This window comes from Temnothorax americanus, unplaced genomic scaffold (assembly GCF_048541705.1).
Source record: "Temnothorax americanus isolate GAGA-0224 unplaced genomic scaffold, ASM4854170v1 Scaffold19, whole genome shotgun sequence".
Classification (NCBI taxonomy): Eukaryota; Metazoa; Arthropoda; class Insecta; order Hymenoptera; family Formicidae; genus Temnothorax; species Temnothorax americanus.
The window spans coordinates 2,481,022-2,497,670 of NW_027509329.1; the positions used below are offsets into that span (position 1 = coordinate 2,481,022).

Sequence of the window (16,649 nt, forward strand, 5' to 3'; positions counted from 1 at the left end):
CGCGAGCCCGACGCAACCCCTATTGATTCCTGCGTGGCGAACGTCGCGCGCCTGCTCGTTCACGAGGGTGGACGGGGGTTGGTTCTCGACCGGAACGAGAGAGAGAGGGGGAGAAAAAGAGAAAGAGAGAAAATCAGAGGGTGTACGTTTGGCTACGTATTCTCGTCTCGCATTTACTGCTAAATGCAGCCAATAACATCGGGTGATTTTAACATTAGGGAAAATAAAAGCTAGAATCCAGTGGTTGCTAAATGAAAGCTGCAGTGAATGCTGGTCAGTGAATGCTCTCAATTGCTATGTTCGAGTTGAGATAATTGTTTACGATACGAATTCAATCAATAGCCGGCGCGCTATTTTCCAAGCAGGAATTTGATTACGAAACGATATGTGAGTTTAATGCGATAAAATAATTCTTTTCTCGCTTAATTTTTTTTCAAACGTTTACGAAAGACACTGTATAATAGAAAAACTATGGGGTAACACCATAAACTACATGTATGCGCCGCGCTCCGAGAAAATGTGGGCCAGGTCTCTGTCCGAACATTTGTGGATCTAGCGCGCCGCCGGTCGATTGTACATTGCGCAATGAAACATTTATCAGCGGAGCACGTAAACTCTCGGGGAGTTTACACTCGTATCTCCCGGAGTGGCTTGGAATTCGCAGCCGAGCCGCAACATAAAAATTGCAGGAAAGGCGGCTAAATATTTTACAGCCATTTCGCCATCGATCTTTTTCGCTCGTACACTCGTGCTGTAACGATAAAGATTCGCCTATATTTCGATGATTCGTCGAAAATTTTGCAACTTGCGCCACTTTGTCATATATAACATACATATAAAAGTATATAATAAAGCGAGTATTGAGTATCGTAAACGCAGCGTTTTTTTCATGCATTAAAATCGATTTCTTCGAGATTTCGATCAACATGAATCTCGTCAATCGATTCTCAATCTCGTTCCAAAGCTCTCTAAGAATTAATAATCTTAGAAGGCTTAAATGATTAAAAATCAATAATTAAGTGAAAAGGCCACAGAGCCGTAACAAAGCATTATTGTCATAATCTTTAAGTAAAAAATTGACAGCTTGGCATACGTTTCAGCCTGACATTAAGCCATCCTCAGTGTAAACTTGTTACGGCTCTCTGCCCTTTTCACTTAATCACTGATCTCTAGAATTAGTACGAAGTAATGAAGCTATCAAACGATTGGAATTATCAATGTGTGACTTGGATAAAATCGATGATTAAGAATATAACAATTTTAGACGTAGAGCTTCATAACAATATATTTTATGGGCAATTTTAAGTCATTGTAACAACATTACGATAGCGACTTCCTACTGGCGTGTCGCCAAAATTAAATTGCGCCACGATTACATTTCGCGAATGTCTCTGCGCGACTTCGCCATCAGCTGCACGAAGAACATTTCTTATTCTACAATCTCTTACAACTGTTTTTCTCACATTCCACCCCCGATTTCTAGAATCACCGATCGCCAGTCTCATTCGTGCTGAGAGGCCGCTCGGAAAGGATCTTCCTCTGTTTGCTGTTCGATGAATAGTCATTATCCTCTCCGTCGCGAGGACTTTCTGCGTTCTTGGTCGTCTCGATCGATTAAAAAATTTCAGCCGATTTTCTCGAGGCCACTCAAAAAGCTTTGAGGAAGAACGCGTCTCGCGAAAGTGAAGCAACAGGCTATCGACGTCAGAAGGCATCAGTAACACGAAAACGCAATAAAACGTATAGCTAAAAAGAGACAGCGCATTAAAAATATTCAGATTATAGAATAAAAATATAACATGAAAGTATATAACACAGATTGTATAGCAAAAGAATAAAAAACGCAATCGTACGCGGAATAGTGGAATTTATAAAACAATAATTTTGACGCAAATATAACTGTATGTTTTTTAATAAATAATCACCATTTCATGCGATACGTAACTCGATCGTTCGATTATAAATATTGAAAAGGAGAGATCGATATGTCGGGGATGTAAATATGATTTGAGACTGCAGCAATTAAATATGTTTTTATTACACGACGGGGGGAGGGGGGGGCAACTTCGTTAGTGTAATCTCAAGGAAAAAACTCAGACAATACGAGACAAAGAAATCGACGGTATTGACTGTGTCTGACCTAGTGGCCTTTGCAGCCGCGGATAGACGACCGTAGCTAAATTCGTGCTACCCGGCATATCCCATTAAAACTTCCCCGTTTGATTCTAAAGTCGACATATCGCCTCTTGCCGTCGACATTATCGTCGCTGGTAACTGCGCCATGCCCTTTCGACTTCGCCGCCGTATCGCGGCGACAAAGGATGTCTCTCATGTCACCGCAATAATATACCGCGGTATACGAAATTTAGGGGTGAATTCAGCGATGGCGAGTGACGTAAGATTGCGTTATGGACACGAACTGATCTTCTCGCAGTTTCACGTGGACCGTGGATCTCTTCGTGTCTTAAATGCTGGCAGCGTCGTGTCGGGTTAACAAAAAAATCGGCAGTGAGAATTAAATTGATTAAATAATAAATAGTTAGTGTTGAGAACGCTCGCGGAGAGGTATTATACCCTCTTTGGAATTATCTGTCTATGAGAACGCGTTCCGATAAGGGAGTATCCCCGGTCCGAGGATCGAACGATACTCTCAATCTCGCTGAATGCCGAGCGAAACACTCGGTATAATTTACCGAGGGTGGAACTGCGTTGCGGCAGCTGATAGTGGTAAGTGATAGACCACTCGTAATGTGCTGCATCTAATTTCCTCGCGAGTGGGAGTACCCCTCGGGTGTTCGAGCTTTTATTAAACAGTCTCTTTGTTTCGGAGCAGAATCCGAAGAACGAGAAATCGCCGCCGTCTCGTTGAAGAAGCTTCCTCCCCCGTCTCCCGTAGAAAGTCGTCCCACCAACTGACCGCTTCTTCGCTTTGACGCTTTTGATATTGCAATTCTTTTAATTGCAACATGTACAATTTTATACGTGAACTGTGCATCTTTTAATGATGAAAAAACGTTACTGCAATTCCGTAATAATTTCTATAAAATATTATAAATTTAGGAAGGAAATCTCATCAATATATTATATTCATACTAAAAGCTCTCTATATCTATAATATTTAGAAAAAGCTTTGAAATATGACTTTTAGTGTAAGCATAATTAAGTATCGTATATAAAAATAATTTTAAAATAAGTACTTGCTTCGGCAGTACATATACTAATTTCAAAATAAATGAATAATTTGTAATTAGATATATATACAATTCTGGTGTATATACGTAATTACATTATTAATAGCGACAACGTTATTTAAAATAGATGAAATCCAAAATAATTATATTTTATATAAATATAATTATAATTATTTTAATCAATCTTTTTTCCGCGTCAATTCAATGAATGTCTCATCCTTTTCGGTCTCTTTAAGCAAAACGAAATAAAAGAAACTTCTTAGGTAGAAATTTTTTGCAAAAATAAAAGTGTCGCACCTCGTTTATTGGAAACTTTGCAATTCTTGGGCACGCTTCTCATTACCGGTGCTCGCATCATTCGCCTCGTGGGCTCTCCAGTGACGTCACTCACGAGGAATACATTCGAGGACCGGCACCACTTGCCGCTAAACCGGGGAAGGGGGGGGTGAGCCAACACTTGTCTTCAACCCCATGAGAAATTTTATCCGACCAATGGGAATCGCTGGTGCCGCTGTGCGCCGCCCAGGCGAGATCGTCATTGAGAAGGACGAGCGCAGACGGGGGGACCGAGGTCTTAAGAGGACCTTAAGGATGGTACCGGCACACTGTTGCTCGTCTCCTTAAAGACAGCGAACCGTCAGTCAGTCGCGAAACCGTCTGTCGCGTCGTGCGAAATATTAAAAGAGATAAATCTCGTCGATAAACGAAATTACCGACAAAAAAAAGAACTTCTCGTTGATTCGCGAATTCGTTTGTCGCAAAAGTCATTATGAGTGGGTCGGGGAAGAGTCTTCTCGGGGTGTGGCTGTACAGGAGAGGCGAGAGTTGGGCCGTCAAGGAAGGAAGTCCGCTACACAAATCGCGCGACGTATGTTGCCGTGACGATGTATGTTGACGACTCGATGATTTTAGTTAAAGTCACAAACATTACGACAAATAAAACCGCGTACAAGGATAATTTAAAAATTATCTTTTTTTTTTAGCAATTAATCTTAGAATACGTGGACTTTGAACATGATTAGAATGTTCTCTTATTTTTAGAGCAAACTGTATATATATGTAAAAGTAAATGTAATATTAATTAATCTTGTAGAAGCTTTAATTCGTTTATAAATGTATTTATAATTATAAATATCCATTGACTAGGTATTAACTTTAAAAACATACTTTTCTATCTTCAAATCATCGATATTTCTTAATTCTCTCGTATTAATAATTATAATTCAATTGGATTCAATCAAAATTTTGAATTTTATAAAAGTGTAGAATTGAGTTTATATATGAATAGACATAAAGGTAGAGACGAGCGACTTATTAAACAGACATGTGGTCTCTCGTTCATTCAGATCCCCGAGAGTAAGAATAATCCGACTAGTGGCAACAAGAATTCTGTGATATTTTCCTTGAAGAATCAGGTCGGTGGCTTAGCACGAGCACTTCAAGTGTTTCAGGTACGTTTTGTATTTCCCGTTTTTGGTATATGCCTACGTTAAAATTACGTTACATTCTCTTTAAATTTTTCACACGTTATTTTAAAAATCTGGCCGAGCGAGCGAAATCAGAAATCCGGCAATAAAATAATTAAAAAAATAAAATAAATAAAATCCAGCAATGAAATAAAAAATAATGCTGCAAAGCAAAGTTCTCTAAAAAATTTTTGCTCGCACATGTAAACAAGAATGATTGCTTTCTGAGAATTACAATTACTAATACGGGAACCTCGCGAGGTTCCTAAAACAAACCTTTCCAAGCCCTCCATTAATATGAGATAGATCATAAATTTGCGACAATCGGTGCAATGAAATAGAGTCGTTTTTGAAATTCCAAGTGATAAGTACCGCGTAGATATGACAATCACACATCTATAAGCACGGTTCAAAAATTTATTGAGGAAAATCTCTTCTCCGTCGCGCGAAGGATTTAGGCATAAATGTCGTGCACATCGAATCGAGGAAGTCGCTGCGCCGCGGCTCCGAGTACGATATCATGGTGGATGTCGAGTGCGACTCGAAGAGGATGGAGCAATTGATGAAGATGCTGAGCCGCGAAGTGGCGGCTATCAATCTCGCCCATTACGAGCAAATCGGAAGTATACCACGCGCGCCTTCTCTTTCGACCGCGACGAGCTTCGGTGAGTCCCCCCAGTACACGTGCACGGTAACGAATATCGATAAAATAAATTTTTCATCGTAACAAAACAGGGTTAAATGCAATTCCAATACCCGTGTGTCGTTGTAAATGTGTATTGCACAACTCGGCGTAATTAAATTCCGATACGATAAAATGCAGTTTTGATCAGAAGAACGCTTTCAATCTTCATAAATTAAGAGCTACAGTTTTCAATTTTAAATAAAAACACTAATAATTTATAATTATATAGTAATATATAATTTTTATTCATTTGTTGTTCAATTTAAGCAAAACACTTAACAATTTAATAATAATAATTTAACAATTTGTTAAATAGTTTCATTGTTGCATTCACTTATATTTATAGTTCGCTAAAACTGAGAGAATTTTTTTTTGTTTCAAATCCTCGTTTATTTTAAAGCTTATAAACTTAAGTATTTGGTCATACGATCTTTCTATTCGTGAAAGAGATATTGAATTTCTTTACGTGCGTCGCTCAGTTTATATTATCGCTACCTCAAAGTGTTCCATCCTTTTAGCGAAGGCTAAAATTGCAAGTCCGATAGAATTTGTATCAAGGTTTTATCGCGGAAACACGTCGTTTTATTACCTCTGTCTCAAGACTTTCGGAATTAATGGAATATCTTATAAGCAACACGCAATGGATTTAAAGATTTTAGCGAGGTAGACATGCCCTGGTTCCCGCGGAAGATATCGGACCTCGATCGGGCGCAAAAAGTTCTCATGTACGGATCGGAATTGGACGCGGATCATCCCGTAAGTTTACGGCATAATTTCGTGCATGTTATTGCAATTACGCCTTCTCGTACTCGACCGCGTGCTTTAACAAAACTATTTGACAATTGTAGGGTTTCAAGGATACCGTGTATCGTAAACGCCGCGAGGAGTTCGCTGATATTGCTTATAATTACAGGCAGTAAGTAAAGCGAAAGAGTTTACCCGCGAGAGAGATTTTTTGTTTTTATTAACAAGCAACGTGATGTTTTAGTGGTCAACCGATACCGAGAGTGCAGTACACGCCGGATGAGATCAGAACTTGGTACGTTCTTTTTTTTTAACTCTTTTATAACATTATTGCAACTTTCGCAATATTTTTTTCGTAAAAAAGGAAGAATATCACGTGGAAAAAAAAATTCTCAAAAATCGAATCTGTAACATTCTCCAAAGTAAGAAAGACTAACAGTAAACACAGAAGAATTCACAAATAAGCACCGCGATCATGTTATTAAAAATCATTTATGTATCGCAAGTCACGAACCCCAACATGATATTCTCTTTCGAGACACGCATACAACTTTTTCTCATTAAACTACGGACAGAACTACGAACGTGCCTCCGTATACATGAAGGCAATTGGAACGGATAGAAGAATCATTTCTGTTTCTCGATGCTTAAGCTATATACATTCGCTCGGTGTTTCCGATGCGAGGACTCCCAGTTTTCGAAACGAGAAAGTCAGTTTGCCCTCCTTCCTCTCCCCTCTCTCTCTCTCTCTCTCTCTCTCTCTCTCTCTCTCTCTCTCTCTCTCTCTCTCTCTCTCTCTATCTATCTATCTATCTATCTATCTATCTATCTCTTCTTCGTTCTATGTGTCTCTTTGTAAAGCACGAGTAAGATTGGCAGACGCTGAATGCACCCTTAATTGCATCAATTTGATTTATCCTCGGCGTAAGAAGAGTTCGAGGAGCGACTCGGCTAATGCAATCTCTCTAACTTAAATGCAACGATGCATGAGGCAAACATTGCCGCTTCAACAAACTTAATCAAAACGAGAGCTCTTTGGTAAAAGCCAAACACGAATTCGAATAATTTAATGACCATCGTCAATTCGTCATTTAACAATGCTTTATTAAACATCGTCCAAAAAAGATATACAAAAATATATCGAAATATAACAAAGATTAAATACATTTTTAACACGTAATGCAAAAACGTTACCAAAATATAAAAAGATTGTAAAATACAACAAAATAGCAATTTTGTGTCTTAGGGGAACCGTTTTCCGCGAACTGCATCACCTTTATCAAAAATATGCGTGCAAGGAATATCTGGAAAATTGGCCGAAGCTGGTCAAGTATTGTGGATACAGGTACATCTAACCAGATATTTATGTAACACATGTCCCAAACTTTTGCTTAAAAAGTAAACATTTATTGATGTGCAAAGAGTGCACGTGAAAAGATAATATTTATATTAAACATAATTTCTGAAGAAAAAAAGCAAACAAAAAGAAATATCAATTTGCAAAAATAGCATAAAATATATCATATTTTCATTTTCTCTTAGAGAAGACAATATACCACAACTGCAGGATATAAACGTTTTCCTGAAGCGTAAGTAAGACTGTCACGTAGTCAATCTATCATTTCGCGGAAGTACTGGTGGCATGTTTAAACGGGATATATTTCACAGGAACAACCGGATTTCAACTTCGCCCAGTCGCGGGATATCTGACACCGCGGGATTTTCTCTCCGGCCTCGCTTTCCGAGTGTTTCACTGCACGCAGTATATTCGACACTCTTCCGATCCATTTTACACGCCGGAACCGTAAGCCGCCCGTTCTCTGTAAAAGCACGAACTAAATACGTTGTAAACCGTGAAACGGATATCGATGATGAAATAAAACTTCCAGCTGAACTGTTCTTTAACTACCTCGCTATGCTGTCGGCGTATGTTTTAAAATAGCTGCAATATCTCGCGATTTTGCAGAGATTGCTGCCACGAATTGCTGGGCCACATGCCGCTGCTCGCGAACCCAAGCTTCGCGCAATTCTCTCAAGAACTCGGTCTGGCTTCTCTCGGCGCGTCGGACGAAGATATAGACAAACTGGCGACCGTAAGTCTACGAACGTAGGAGAATATACTTCTTTCCTCTTTCGCACGCACGACTTCTGATGTCTTTCCACAGCTGTACTTCTTCACGGTGGAGTTCGGTCTGTGCAAGCAAGACGGTATGCTGCGCGTTTACGGGGCCGGTCTGCTGTCGTCGGTGGCGGAACTGCGACACGCGGTCACCACCCCCGAGAAGACCATGAGATTCGAACCGGACGTCACTTGCAAGCAGGAATGCATCATCACCGCGTTCCAGAATGCGTATTATTACACGGACAGCATAGAGGAGGCAAAGGAGAAAATGCGGTAATTAGCTTCTTCTCTTGAATTTAACCTGGAGAACGGGCGCCTTGGTTTTTTTTTTCTCTCCATAAACGGTCACCTGGGGCCATTTTTACATCCCAATTAAAATAAGTCATTGTTATTAATTACATATATTGCATATTTTGGATTGTTCTATAATTTATCAGTATTTGTGAGTACAATATGTATATAGATTTACTCAACATTTTCCGAGAAAAGTAAGAAGAAACCAAAAAATATTTAAAAAACGAAAGAAGCACATTAAAATTACTGTGACGCGAGCTCTATTTTTTCGACACTGGCGGGGTGTTTAAGTAGCCCCAGGTGTCCGTTCTCGGGTTAAAAAAGAGTAAACGTCGTCGCTGTTTGTATCTGTTGTTGCTACTATGTCATTGTTGTTATATTGCCGCTTGTGTTCTCCAGCGCGTTCGCTAATCAGATTCAACGACCCTTCGGGATACGCTACAACCCGTACACTCAGTCAGTGGAGGTGCTTACGGACGCCCAGAAGATCACGGCGGTGGTCACCGAGCTGCGGGGCGATCTTTGCATAGTATCGAACGCCCTGAAGAAGATCCATGAGCAGGACGACACCGTCGACGTCGAAAGGATAACGAGCCTGCTGACGCACGGCATCGACTTGCCGCAGGACAGCGGCAACTCGTCCTCGGACAGCGACGATAGTCCCAACGCCGAGGAGACTCGTCCTCGGGAAGATCAGCAATTGCGTCACGACGATGAAGATGCCATCGTAAAGAATTAAATGGCATCATTCTTGATATCGCAGACTCATTAAATCTTAGAAACGCTTAAAAGGATCGGCGTAAAGCTTTAGAAATGGATTCTCTGACGAAATCAACAGAAATGCAAAAATCTCTTTGCTGTCTTACATGAAGATGTCGTAGAATTATAGACATAAAAAGTAAGCTAAAGATAATTATTTTGAGAAGAAAACTCAAATTATATATATATATATATATATATATATATATATATATATATATTAAAAATATATTAATATAATATATATAAAATGCGCGTAAAATAGGCGGATTAAAAAGAAGAATTATCTTTATTTATTTCCTGCTCGCCTATCTATAAATAAGTATATCGATAACAAATAATCCGAAGATTCAAATATATAAAAGAAAATAAGAGACATCAATATACTAGTCATCTCATTTTAAAATATATTATAGCGTGAATAGTTAAACTAGAATGTATAATTGTATGCATATGAAATGTAATCTTTTGAGCAAGAATCCCTCTTTAAAAAGCAGAAGAGAAATTTTACGAATTGAGTTTTCAGCTTTCGGTCATTTCATTCCTGGCGAAAATAAAAATCGGAACGTAAATCAAATGTAAAGGGAAAATGACAGAAGCGTGTAAACGAAACTTCTAGGAAGCGTAAATTAAAACGCTATATTTAAAAAAAAGTAAACGACTCTTTTACGTTTTGCTGTTCCAATTTATGGTTTCTAAAAGTTCCATTTACGCTTCTGATGGTCACTCATCCCCCCTTATATTCGACTTCAGCTCTGATACTTATCTTTTCTCAGCGATATACATTCAACATTTTTTCGGCTATAATTTTTAATCCTTCGATATAACATATACGCTCTGATTCTGTTAAATGTATAAATAAGATATTATGTAGAATGTATTATATTATGTAGAATGTATAGTTATTGAGATGTGTCGTAATGGGATTAAAAAATATATGCAAAACTATGATAGATCCAAAATCTCTTGCTGACAACTCCTGCTCCATGCATCCACGTCATTTCTTAAATTTTATTTAATTTTCCGTTTTAGAAACAAAATTATGTAAATTATAATAATTATATAAATAATTTTGGTTTAAATCTATCTAATCAAAGAAACGTAGGCAGATTGAAGGCATTGAAATCTAGGTCTAGGAGATGACGCGTGGTTCCGTCAGTTCCGTGTGTGCACTAATAATTTTATAACTGAAAGGTCTGTGACCGATCCTGGCCTTCATCCCACATGTTCCTTGATTAAGAGGATTCCCCGTTTAAAGGGAGAAAAAAGAGTTTAAAGAAAAGAAAAGAAAAATTAAAACCTCCGTCAATTAACCACTAAGAAGAAGAAGAAGACTGAGGAAGTGAAACATTCGCTGTAATTGTACGATATGTTTTTTATTACTACACTGCAATGAACTGCATTAGAACTTCCCTTCTCGCATTCGCCAAATTTCAAACATATACCTATATTTCAAAGAGTATACACTAGTTCAGCTATGAAAACAGACCCTTGCCAATCCGAGTGTTAGACAAACGTTTGCAACGTGTGAAATTCTTTCAGATAATATGAAGACGTGTATATAGTGCATATGGTTATTGGAAGATAGCTGGCGAGGAAGTATCATTTCACATGTAAGTAAAGCATGGCAATATTACTGTGTTACAATTTGTGACATGTAAATTCTAATACTATATATATCAAATATATACATATAATTAAAAAATGATTATACTATGTCATTATATTATATATAGGTTTCCGAAGAAAAGAAAATATTCAGGAGATGTAGACAAAAGCAGCAGGACTGGAAAACGTCCCTACTAAATACAGCGTCTTATGCTGCCTCCTACATTTTTCTAAAGAATGTTTTTATTATCCTACCGGAGGAACAAAACAACGCAAATATTTAACAATGATGAATATGTATGAGAAGTAGTGATTATTCTTTTATTTACATTTGTTATACTTATTAGAAATTAAATAAACGAACACAAATAAATAAAATATGAAAAATAAAATTATATCTATGCATGGTGTAAAACACTAATACTAAAATTATTTATAGAAAGACAATGCAATCAAGACCATACGTAAATGATACTAATTGTAACAGTGAGCATATTGTTAGTGGAAAACGTGGAAAATGTATGTAAAAAAGAAAAAGATACTCACATAGACGAGATATATACTAACACAACTACATGCAGTAAACAGATGAAAGATGAAATAGAATCAGAAAAAATATATATATAATATATAAGTATGTAAATTGTGTAGTACAAATATTGTATTTCGCAATTATTGTAGGTATTATACATATGTGTATTATACACTTTCATTTCAATAACTTATCGCTATTATATGTATGTTACAGAGAATATCCCGTAACCCCATCCCAATCCTATTAATGTAATGTAATGTAAGAAGTATATACTTCTTCATTTATTTATATATATGATGAATAATTTTCAGGAATTAGAGGAATATTGTTTCAAATTTTTTTTGAAAAATATGGAGATTGTAACATTGACAGCAAATTTTAATCAATTAGATATGGATATGAAAACCATGTTTATGAGTAAAGCGGACACATTTTCAGATCTATACGAAATATATACATTTTTTTTTACAATTAATTCTAGCATTCCTAACAATAATTGCGAAGTATTCAATAACTTAATTCAGAGCAGTTGTTTGCAAAAGACTTGGAAATTCGACCGAATAGTAACATTTGCTTCGCCAGTGAATAATTAATTTAACAGTAAAGACTTTTTTAATCGACCCTACTGACTATTATTATTATTCTTTTTTTAATCGTTATCACAATACAACCATTGGTTTTGGTCCTTCTAAATTAATTAAATAAAAAAAATGATAGTAGGGTCGATTAAAAAGTCTTTACTTGGAAATTCGATTCCTGGTTTTGCTAGTTCCCATATGATATAAAGAATTTTATGTGGAAAAATATACTTTTGCGATAGAAACAAAAAAACAAAAATTAAATATATCAATCTCATCATAAACAATATGCTGCGTTCCCACTATACGCGTCGCGCGTCGCGTATAGTGGGAACGCAGCATTTACTATTGTAAGCGGCAGATTGTAACGGTTAATAAGAAAACCAAATTATCGTCGTTATCGATGCGGTGATATAGGAATTTGACGATTTGAGAAGTGATGTAGGATATTTGGCACTATAGCGAGGCTAGTATAGCGATTGAAAGAGGAACATGATTTGCGAATATTCGAAGTGGGAGAGTCGCGATGTAGCCAGCGTGAGAAGAAGTCGTATTATAGAAAGCCTATGAGAATGGCACGTATTAGTAGAAGCGAATATTGAAGCGACGTATATTATTGAAGTTGTGAGTTGAGACTGAGTATTTAGTGAGTTTTGTATATTGAAGTATTATTGAGACTGATGATACTACGTTTACGCGAGCGTTTATACTTCTGTAGTATATTAACTTACGATAATTCCTTCGCGTAAACGGGATTTTCCTTCGCGTAAACGGGATTTTGTAGTAACTTACGATAATTTACTCCGCGTAAACGAGTAATATATCGTAAGTTACTACAAAAGTAACGCTCGCGTAAACGTAGCGTGAGTATTTGTGCATATATATATTGAGACTGAAGACTGATACTACGTACGTTTACGCGAGCGTTACTTCTGTAGTAACTTACGATACGTCCTTCGCGTAAACAGAATTTTCCTTCGCGTAAACGGGATTTTATAGTAACTTACGATAATTTACTCCGCGTAAACGAGTAATATATCGTAAGTTACTACAGAGGTAACGCTCGCGTAAACGTAGTATGAGTAGTTGTTGAAGCGACATATCGTCGAATATCACCGTGGAGACACTGTAATTGACATTTGAATATATTGTTATCCTGACAATAAAGCTGTTTTATATCAAAGACCTTACACTATTGTTCAACATAAAATAAATCTATTCGTACTTTCATACTCGCATATCGGAACGCAGCCACAGACTGTGGCACATACTTCTATACAATTAGAAGTCTGTGGTCTGTGCTGATGCGCATGATTGCATATGGCCGCATTGGCCGCGCAAGAGGAGGTTAATCCTGCTTTATGAAAAACAACTTGTGGCGATCGTGAACCTGGTGTGCGAGACGATGTGATCAATCACCGGAGGATCTTGGCGAAGAACAACGATAATTTCTCGGAGACATGCACTCGATAAAGGTACGCCTGTGAACCGATCAGGTAAGTAGCCACCACGGCTTCTAATCGGTCTCGATGATGTAGCTGCCGTTATCTGGACAACGCATAACGGATTAACGGATATCGTTCTGAAGTTAAAATCCTAGCTGAATATGGCGCAGATACAAACGTCGACGGTGGACGGGCTGCCGAAGCACTTTGTCAACGCGATGCGCACGCTATTCGACATAATGGACGATCAGAACACCGGTTTCGTCAAGTTCGCCGATATCGAGGGCCGATGGCAGGACGACGGCACGCAGGGCCTGCCCAAGGGTGTGCTGGATAGCCTGAAGAAGGTCACGCCGCCGAACGGAATGCTGTCGTTCGAGAGATTCTGCGCCGGTCTCAAGATCTGTCTGCTGCAGATACAGGCGGAGGTGGACGCGAAGAAGCACGACGGCCAGCCCAACAGGCCGCCCTCCGCGCCGATACTCATCCCCGATAGTCAAAACAAGGCGGTTTGGACCTCGCCCAACACCGCCGCTATAAGACCCAACAACGCCATATCCCAGCAACGTACCCTCAGTATGCCGCAGCTGCTGGCCAATCGCAAGGACGTGAACGCGCAGCTGGAGCTGATGGACGGGAGGAACATCGGCGAGCCGAAGGTCAACAAGGTGTACGGCCCGCCGAAACCGCCGCGGACCGGCGCCGCGTTGGAAGGCAGAACAATGGGCCTGGAACGTAATTTTGACAAATCTGAGATCAGGACGGCGCTGCAAAACTGGCAGATGGGTCTCATGATGAGCGACGAGAAGGAGAAGCGTCAGCTGCAGGCGATAAATTACAGGCCGGACCCCAGGACGTTGTTGAGACCGACCAGAGTTCTGGGCGATGGCAAAGCAGTTGATATACAGAGTAATCAACTCGGTCTTCAAGCCAAGAAACCATTGAATCGTCGTAGAGAGCCCAGGCGGCACACGTTGCAGAATGGTATTGATTACAATATGGTAAAGATGTTCTCCTCTAGGACTCCCGACTAACCCTTGGTGATTGGTTCTGGGTATGCACTAACTGAGTATTAACGGCGATACATATCTCTTAAGAATGAAAGACACGTGTCTCCCATAACTTCAATTAGTTTTTAATTGACATAAATCTCATTCGTATATAATAGGCGACACACAACTCATTATTATTTTTGGATATTCCAAAATATTTTCATAATACATAACGCTTTCAGATGAAAAGGATGAAGCAGATTGAGCAGGAGAAGGATGTGTTACTTCAAGGTCTAACTGCCGTTGATAAAGCTAGAGAATGGTACTTGAAGCAGATAGCAATCACTCAAGAGAAGATTAAGCACCTCGGACAAATGGGTTCCCACGTGGTATAGAAAAGATACTTTTCACCCTCTTACGTTAAGTGGAACTCTGCACAAAATATGTATTGTTATATTTCACGTAGGAACAATGGACAGAGGCACAGCAAGAGCGCTTGGAACTACAACGCGCGCGTGTCCTGGAAGTAAATCGGCATTTAGCTGCCTTGATAAGTAGCTGGGAACGCGGAGGACTTCCCCTTCATATGAATCTTGCGTTCCTGAGTACTCCGACCTCGGCCCAGCTTCAGCAAGATATGTTGTCAAGGCTTAAACAACAAAATCACAGATTAACCGAGGTAGTGAATAATAATAACGCATTATATAAAAAGAAATGGTGAATAACTTAATTTAATCTATTTTTTTTATGCACCACCAAAACAGGAAGTTAGCAAAAAGAGCCAACGAATAGCGTTACTCGAGCAAGAAAAAGATAGTCTGGTTAGAGAATTATATAATAGACAGTCTGGTCTGGTTCAGTCCCGAAGGGCAACAATGATCCAGGAACAACACGATCAAACATTCATGTAAGGTATTAACATTCTAAATTAAATATAACGAATAAAATCAATAATCCCTGATTTTATTTGAAAATATTCTTTTCAGAATTTGAGGTTCCCAGGTTTTAGAGAATGTGCCACATAAGTTATAGAATTTGAGTTAAACTTCAAATAAAATAAAGAATTAAAGAAACTAATGTGAAAAAAGTGGTCGATTATGTTGTACAAATGTACTAATAATGCCGGACGCTCCAGTTGGAGTACTCTACAACAATAAATGGACAGAATCGTGTTTTAAACATTCCAGAATGTTTATAATGCCATGTAGAACACATTTTTAAAATATGAATTATTTGACATATTGTGTTAAAATAATTATCGCTGTCTTATTAATTTGATATTTTATATTAAGGATGTAAAATATTCATTAATAGAATATGCAATTAGATACAATTTATAGTAATAGATGACTAAAATTGCTTCAACATCTCTGTAATCTGTTTTAAAAAAAACCCGTTTTAATAAATTATTTTAATTATGTAATAAATATGGATGTGTCTATTTCCTCTTGTTTAATATATGTAAATCTATTATAATCTTAAGTCGGTTGAAATTAATATGTATAATCTCATACATTATGCAATGTAGTATTATTTGTGATAAACGCATGATGCGGGTGTGCACTATTGACATATCGATCTTGATCTCATAGAAATTTTTATTAAATCTTATTGCTTTGTTATAAGAGCGATAAATTTTACGGGTCTGTCTCCATGACACACATTTCATCAATTTCCGGACTTAGAAGCCTGCCAGTGTCAAATGTTATCGAATTCTGAAAGGCGATAGCACATAATAATGATGATACGTCGTTATATCCGTTGGTTTAGATCTTGCTCAATAAAACTCATTGCTTATTATTACAGAAAAGAATTTCATGCATGACTCGAAAATTGAAGTAATTTCATAAATGATCAATACTTCTAATTATTTAGGTTGTTCTATCATTGGAAGTCATTAGTGTGGTCGACAAATCATAATATATTTACCGATTTCGCTAATATTGCGAGATAAATAAAGAATCGTTTGTCTCGTGTATTAGGTGTTACTGTTTTCGTCTTTTGTGTTTACAATACGAATATCTGCTCTAACAAAGGACAAAGGATTGAATAAAATTAAAAAATTAATTGAATGTAATTTCGAACATGCGTATATAAAAATTGCTTTTATTTCTTAAAAATAAAATAAATAGAAAGCGCTTTATTTCTTAAATCGATACACATTCCCTCAATAATATGCTATCTCATCTTAATTGCAATATTATTTTATCTGTGTCGAAAATTAATAAAA

At 37.8% G+C, this 16,649-nt stretch overlaps 2 protein-coding genes across 9 annotated transcripts; both read left to right on the forward strand.

Annotated features, from left to right (window-relative positions):
* Positions 1 to 125: 125 nt before the first annotated feature.
* On the forward strand, positions 126 to 10,210 carry Trhn (tryptophan hydroxylase). 3 transcript variants are annotated; one of them, XM_077404663.1, is made up of 12 exons: positions 126 to 387; positions 4,538 to 4,642; positions 5,109 to 5,322; positions 5,995 to 6,098; positions 6,191 to 6,258; positions 6,331 to 6,381; positions 7,333 to 7,431; positions 7,629 to 7,675; positions 7,755 to 7,890; positions 8,053 to 8,179; positions 8,252 to 8,481; positions 8,902 to 10,210. In XM_077404663.1, the coding sequence occupies exons 3-12, from the start codon at positions 5,178 to 5,180 to the stop codon at positions 9,239 to 9,241; spliced, it is 1,347 nt and encodes a 448-aa protein (XP_077260789.1). In that variant the 5' UTR covers positions 126 to 387; positions 4,538 to 4,642; positions 5,109 to 5,177; the 3' UTR covers positions 9,242 to 10,210. The 3 variants fall into 3 exon arrangements, with proteins under 3 accessions (XP_077260789.1, XP_077260788.1, XP_077260787.1); XM_077404662.1 differs by lacking the exon at positions 126 to 387 and adding an exon at positions 3,656 to 4,077; XM_077404661.1 differs by lacking the exon at positions 126 to 387 and adding an exon at positions 3,920 to 4,059.
* A 3,076-nt stretch (positions 10,211 to 13,286) lies between these two features.
* Positions 13,287 to 15,791, forward strand: LOC143896684 (suppressor APC domain-containing protein 2). Of its 6 annotated transcripts, none has more exons than XM_077404675.1 (6): positions 13,287 to 13,457; positions 13,598 to 14,428; positions 14,662 to 14,808; positions 14,886 to 15,098; positions 15,184 to 15,331; positions 15,406 to 15,791. In XM_077404675.1, exons 1-5 carry the CDS (start codon positions 13,443 to 13,445, stop codon positions 15,328 to 15,330), a joined length of 1,353 nt encoding a protein of 450 aa, XP_077260801.1. In that variant the 5' UTR covers positions 13,287 to 13,442; the 3' UTR covers position 15,331; positions 15,406 to 15,791. The 6 variants fall into 6 exon arrangements, with proteins under 6 accessions (XP_077260801.1, XP_077260800.1, XP_077260804.1 ...); XM_077404674.1 differs by having other exon boundaries at positions 15,184 to 15,326; XM_077404678.1 differs by having other exon boundaries at positions 13,289 to 13,478; positions 13,571 to 14,428; positions 15,184 to 15,326.
* The last annotated feature ends 858 nt before the right edge of the window (positions 15,792 to 16,649 follow it).

Bases quoted from the DNA above. Each gene is read 5' to 3' on its own strand.
- Trhn (XM_077404662.1), top strand. From the start codon at position 3,961: ATGAGTGGGTCGGGGAAGAGTCTTCTCGGGGTGTGGCTGTACAGGAGA. The intron at 7,891-8,052 runs GTAAGCCGCCCG...GCGATTTTGCAG, and splicing joins CCATTTTACACGCCGGAACC to AGATTGCTGCCACGAATTGC. The intron at 8,482-8,901 runs GTAATTAGCTTC...TGTGTTCTCCAG, and splicing joins GAGGCAAAGGAGAAAATGCG to CGCGTTCGCTAATCAGATTC.
- LOC143896684 (XM_077404674.1), top strand. The intron at 14,809-14,885 runs GTATAGAAAAGA...TATTTCACGTAG, and splicing joins GACAAATGGGTTCCCACGTG to GAACAATGGACAGAGGCACA. The intron at 15,099-15,183 runs GTAGTGAATAAT...CCACCAAAACAG, and splicing joins AAAATCACAGATTAACCGAG to GAAGTTAGCAAAAAGAGCCA.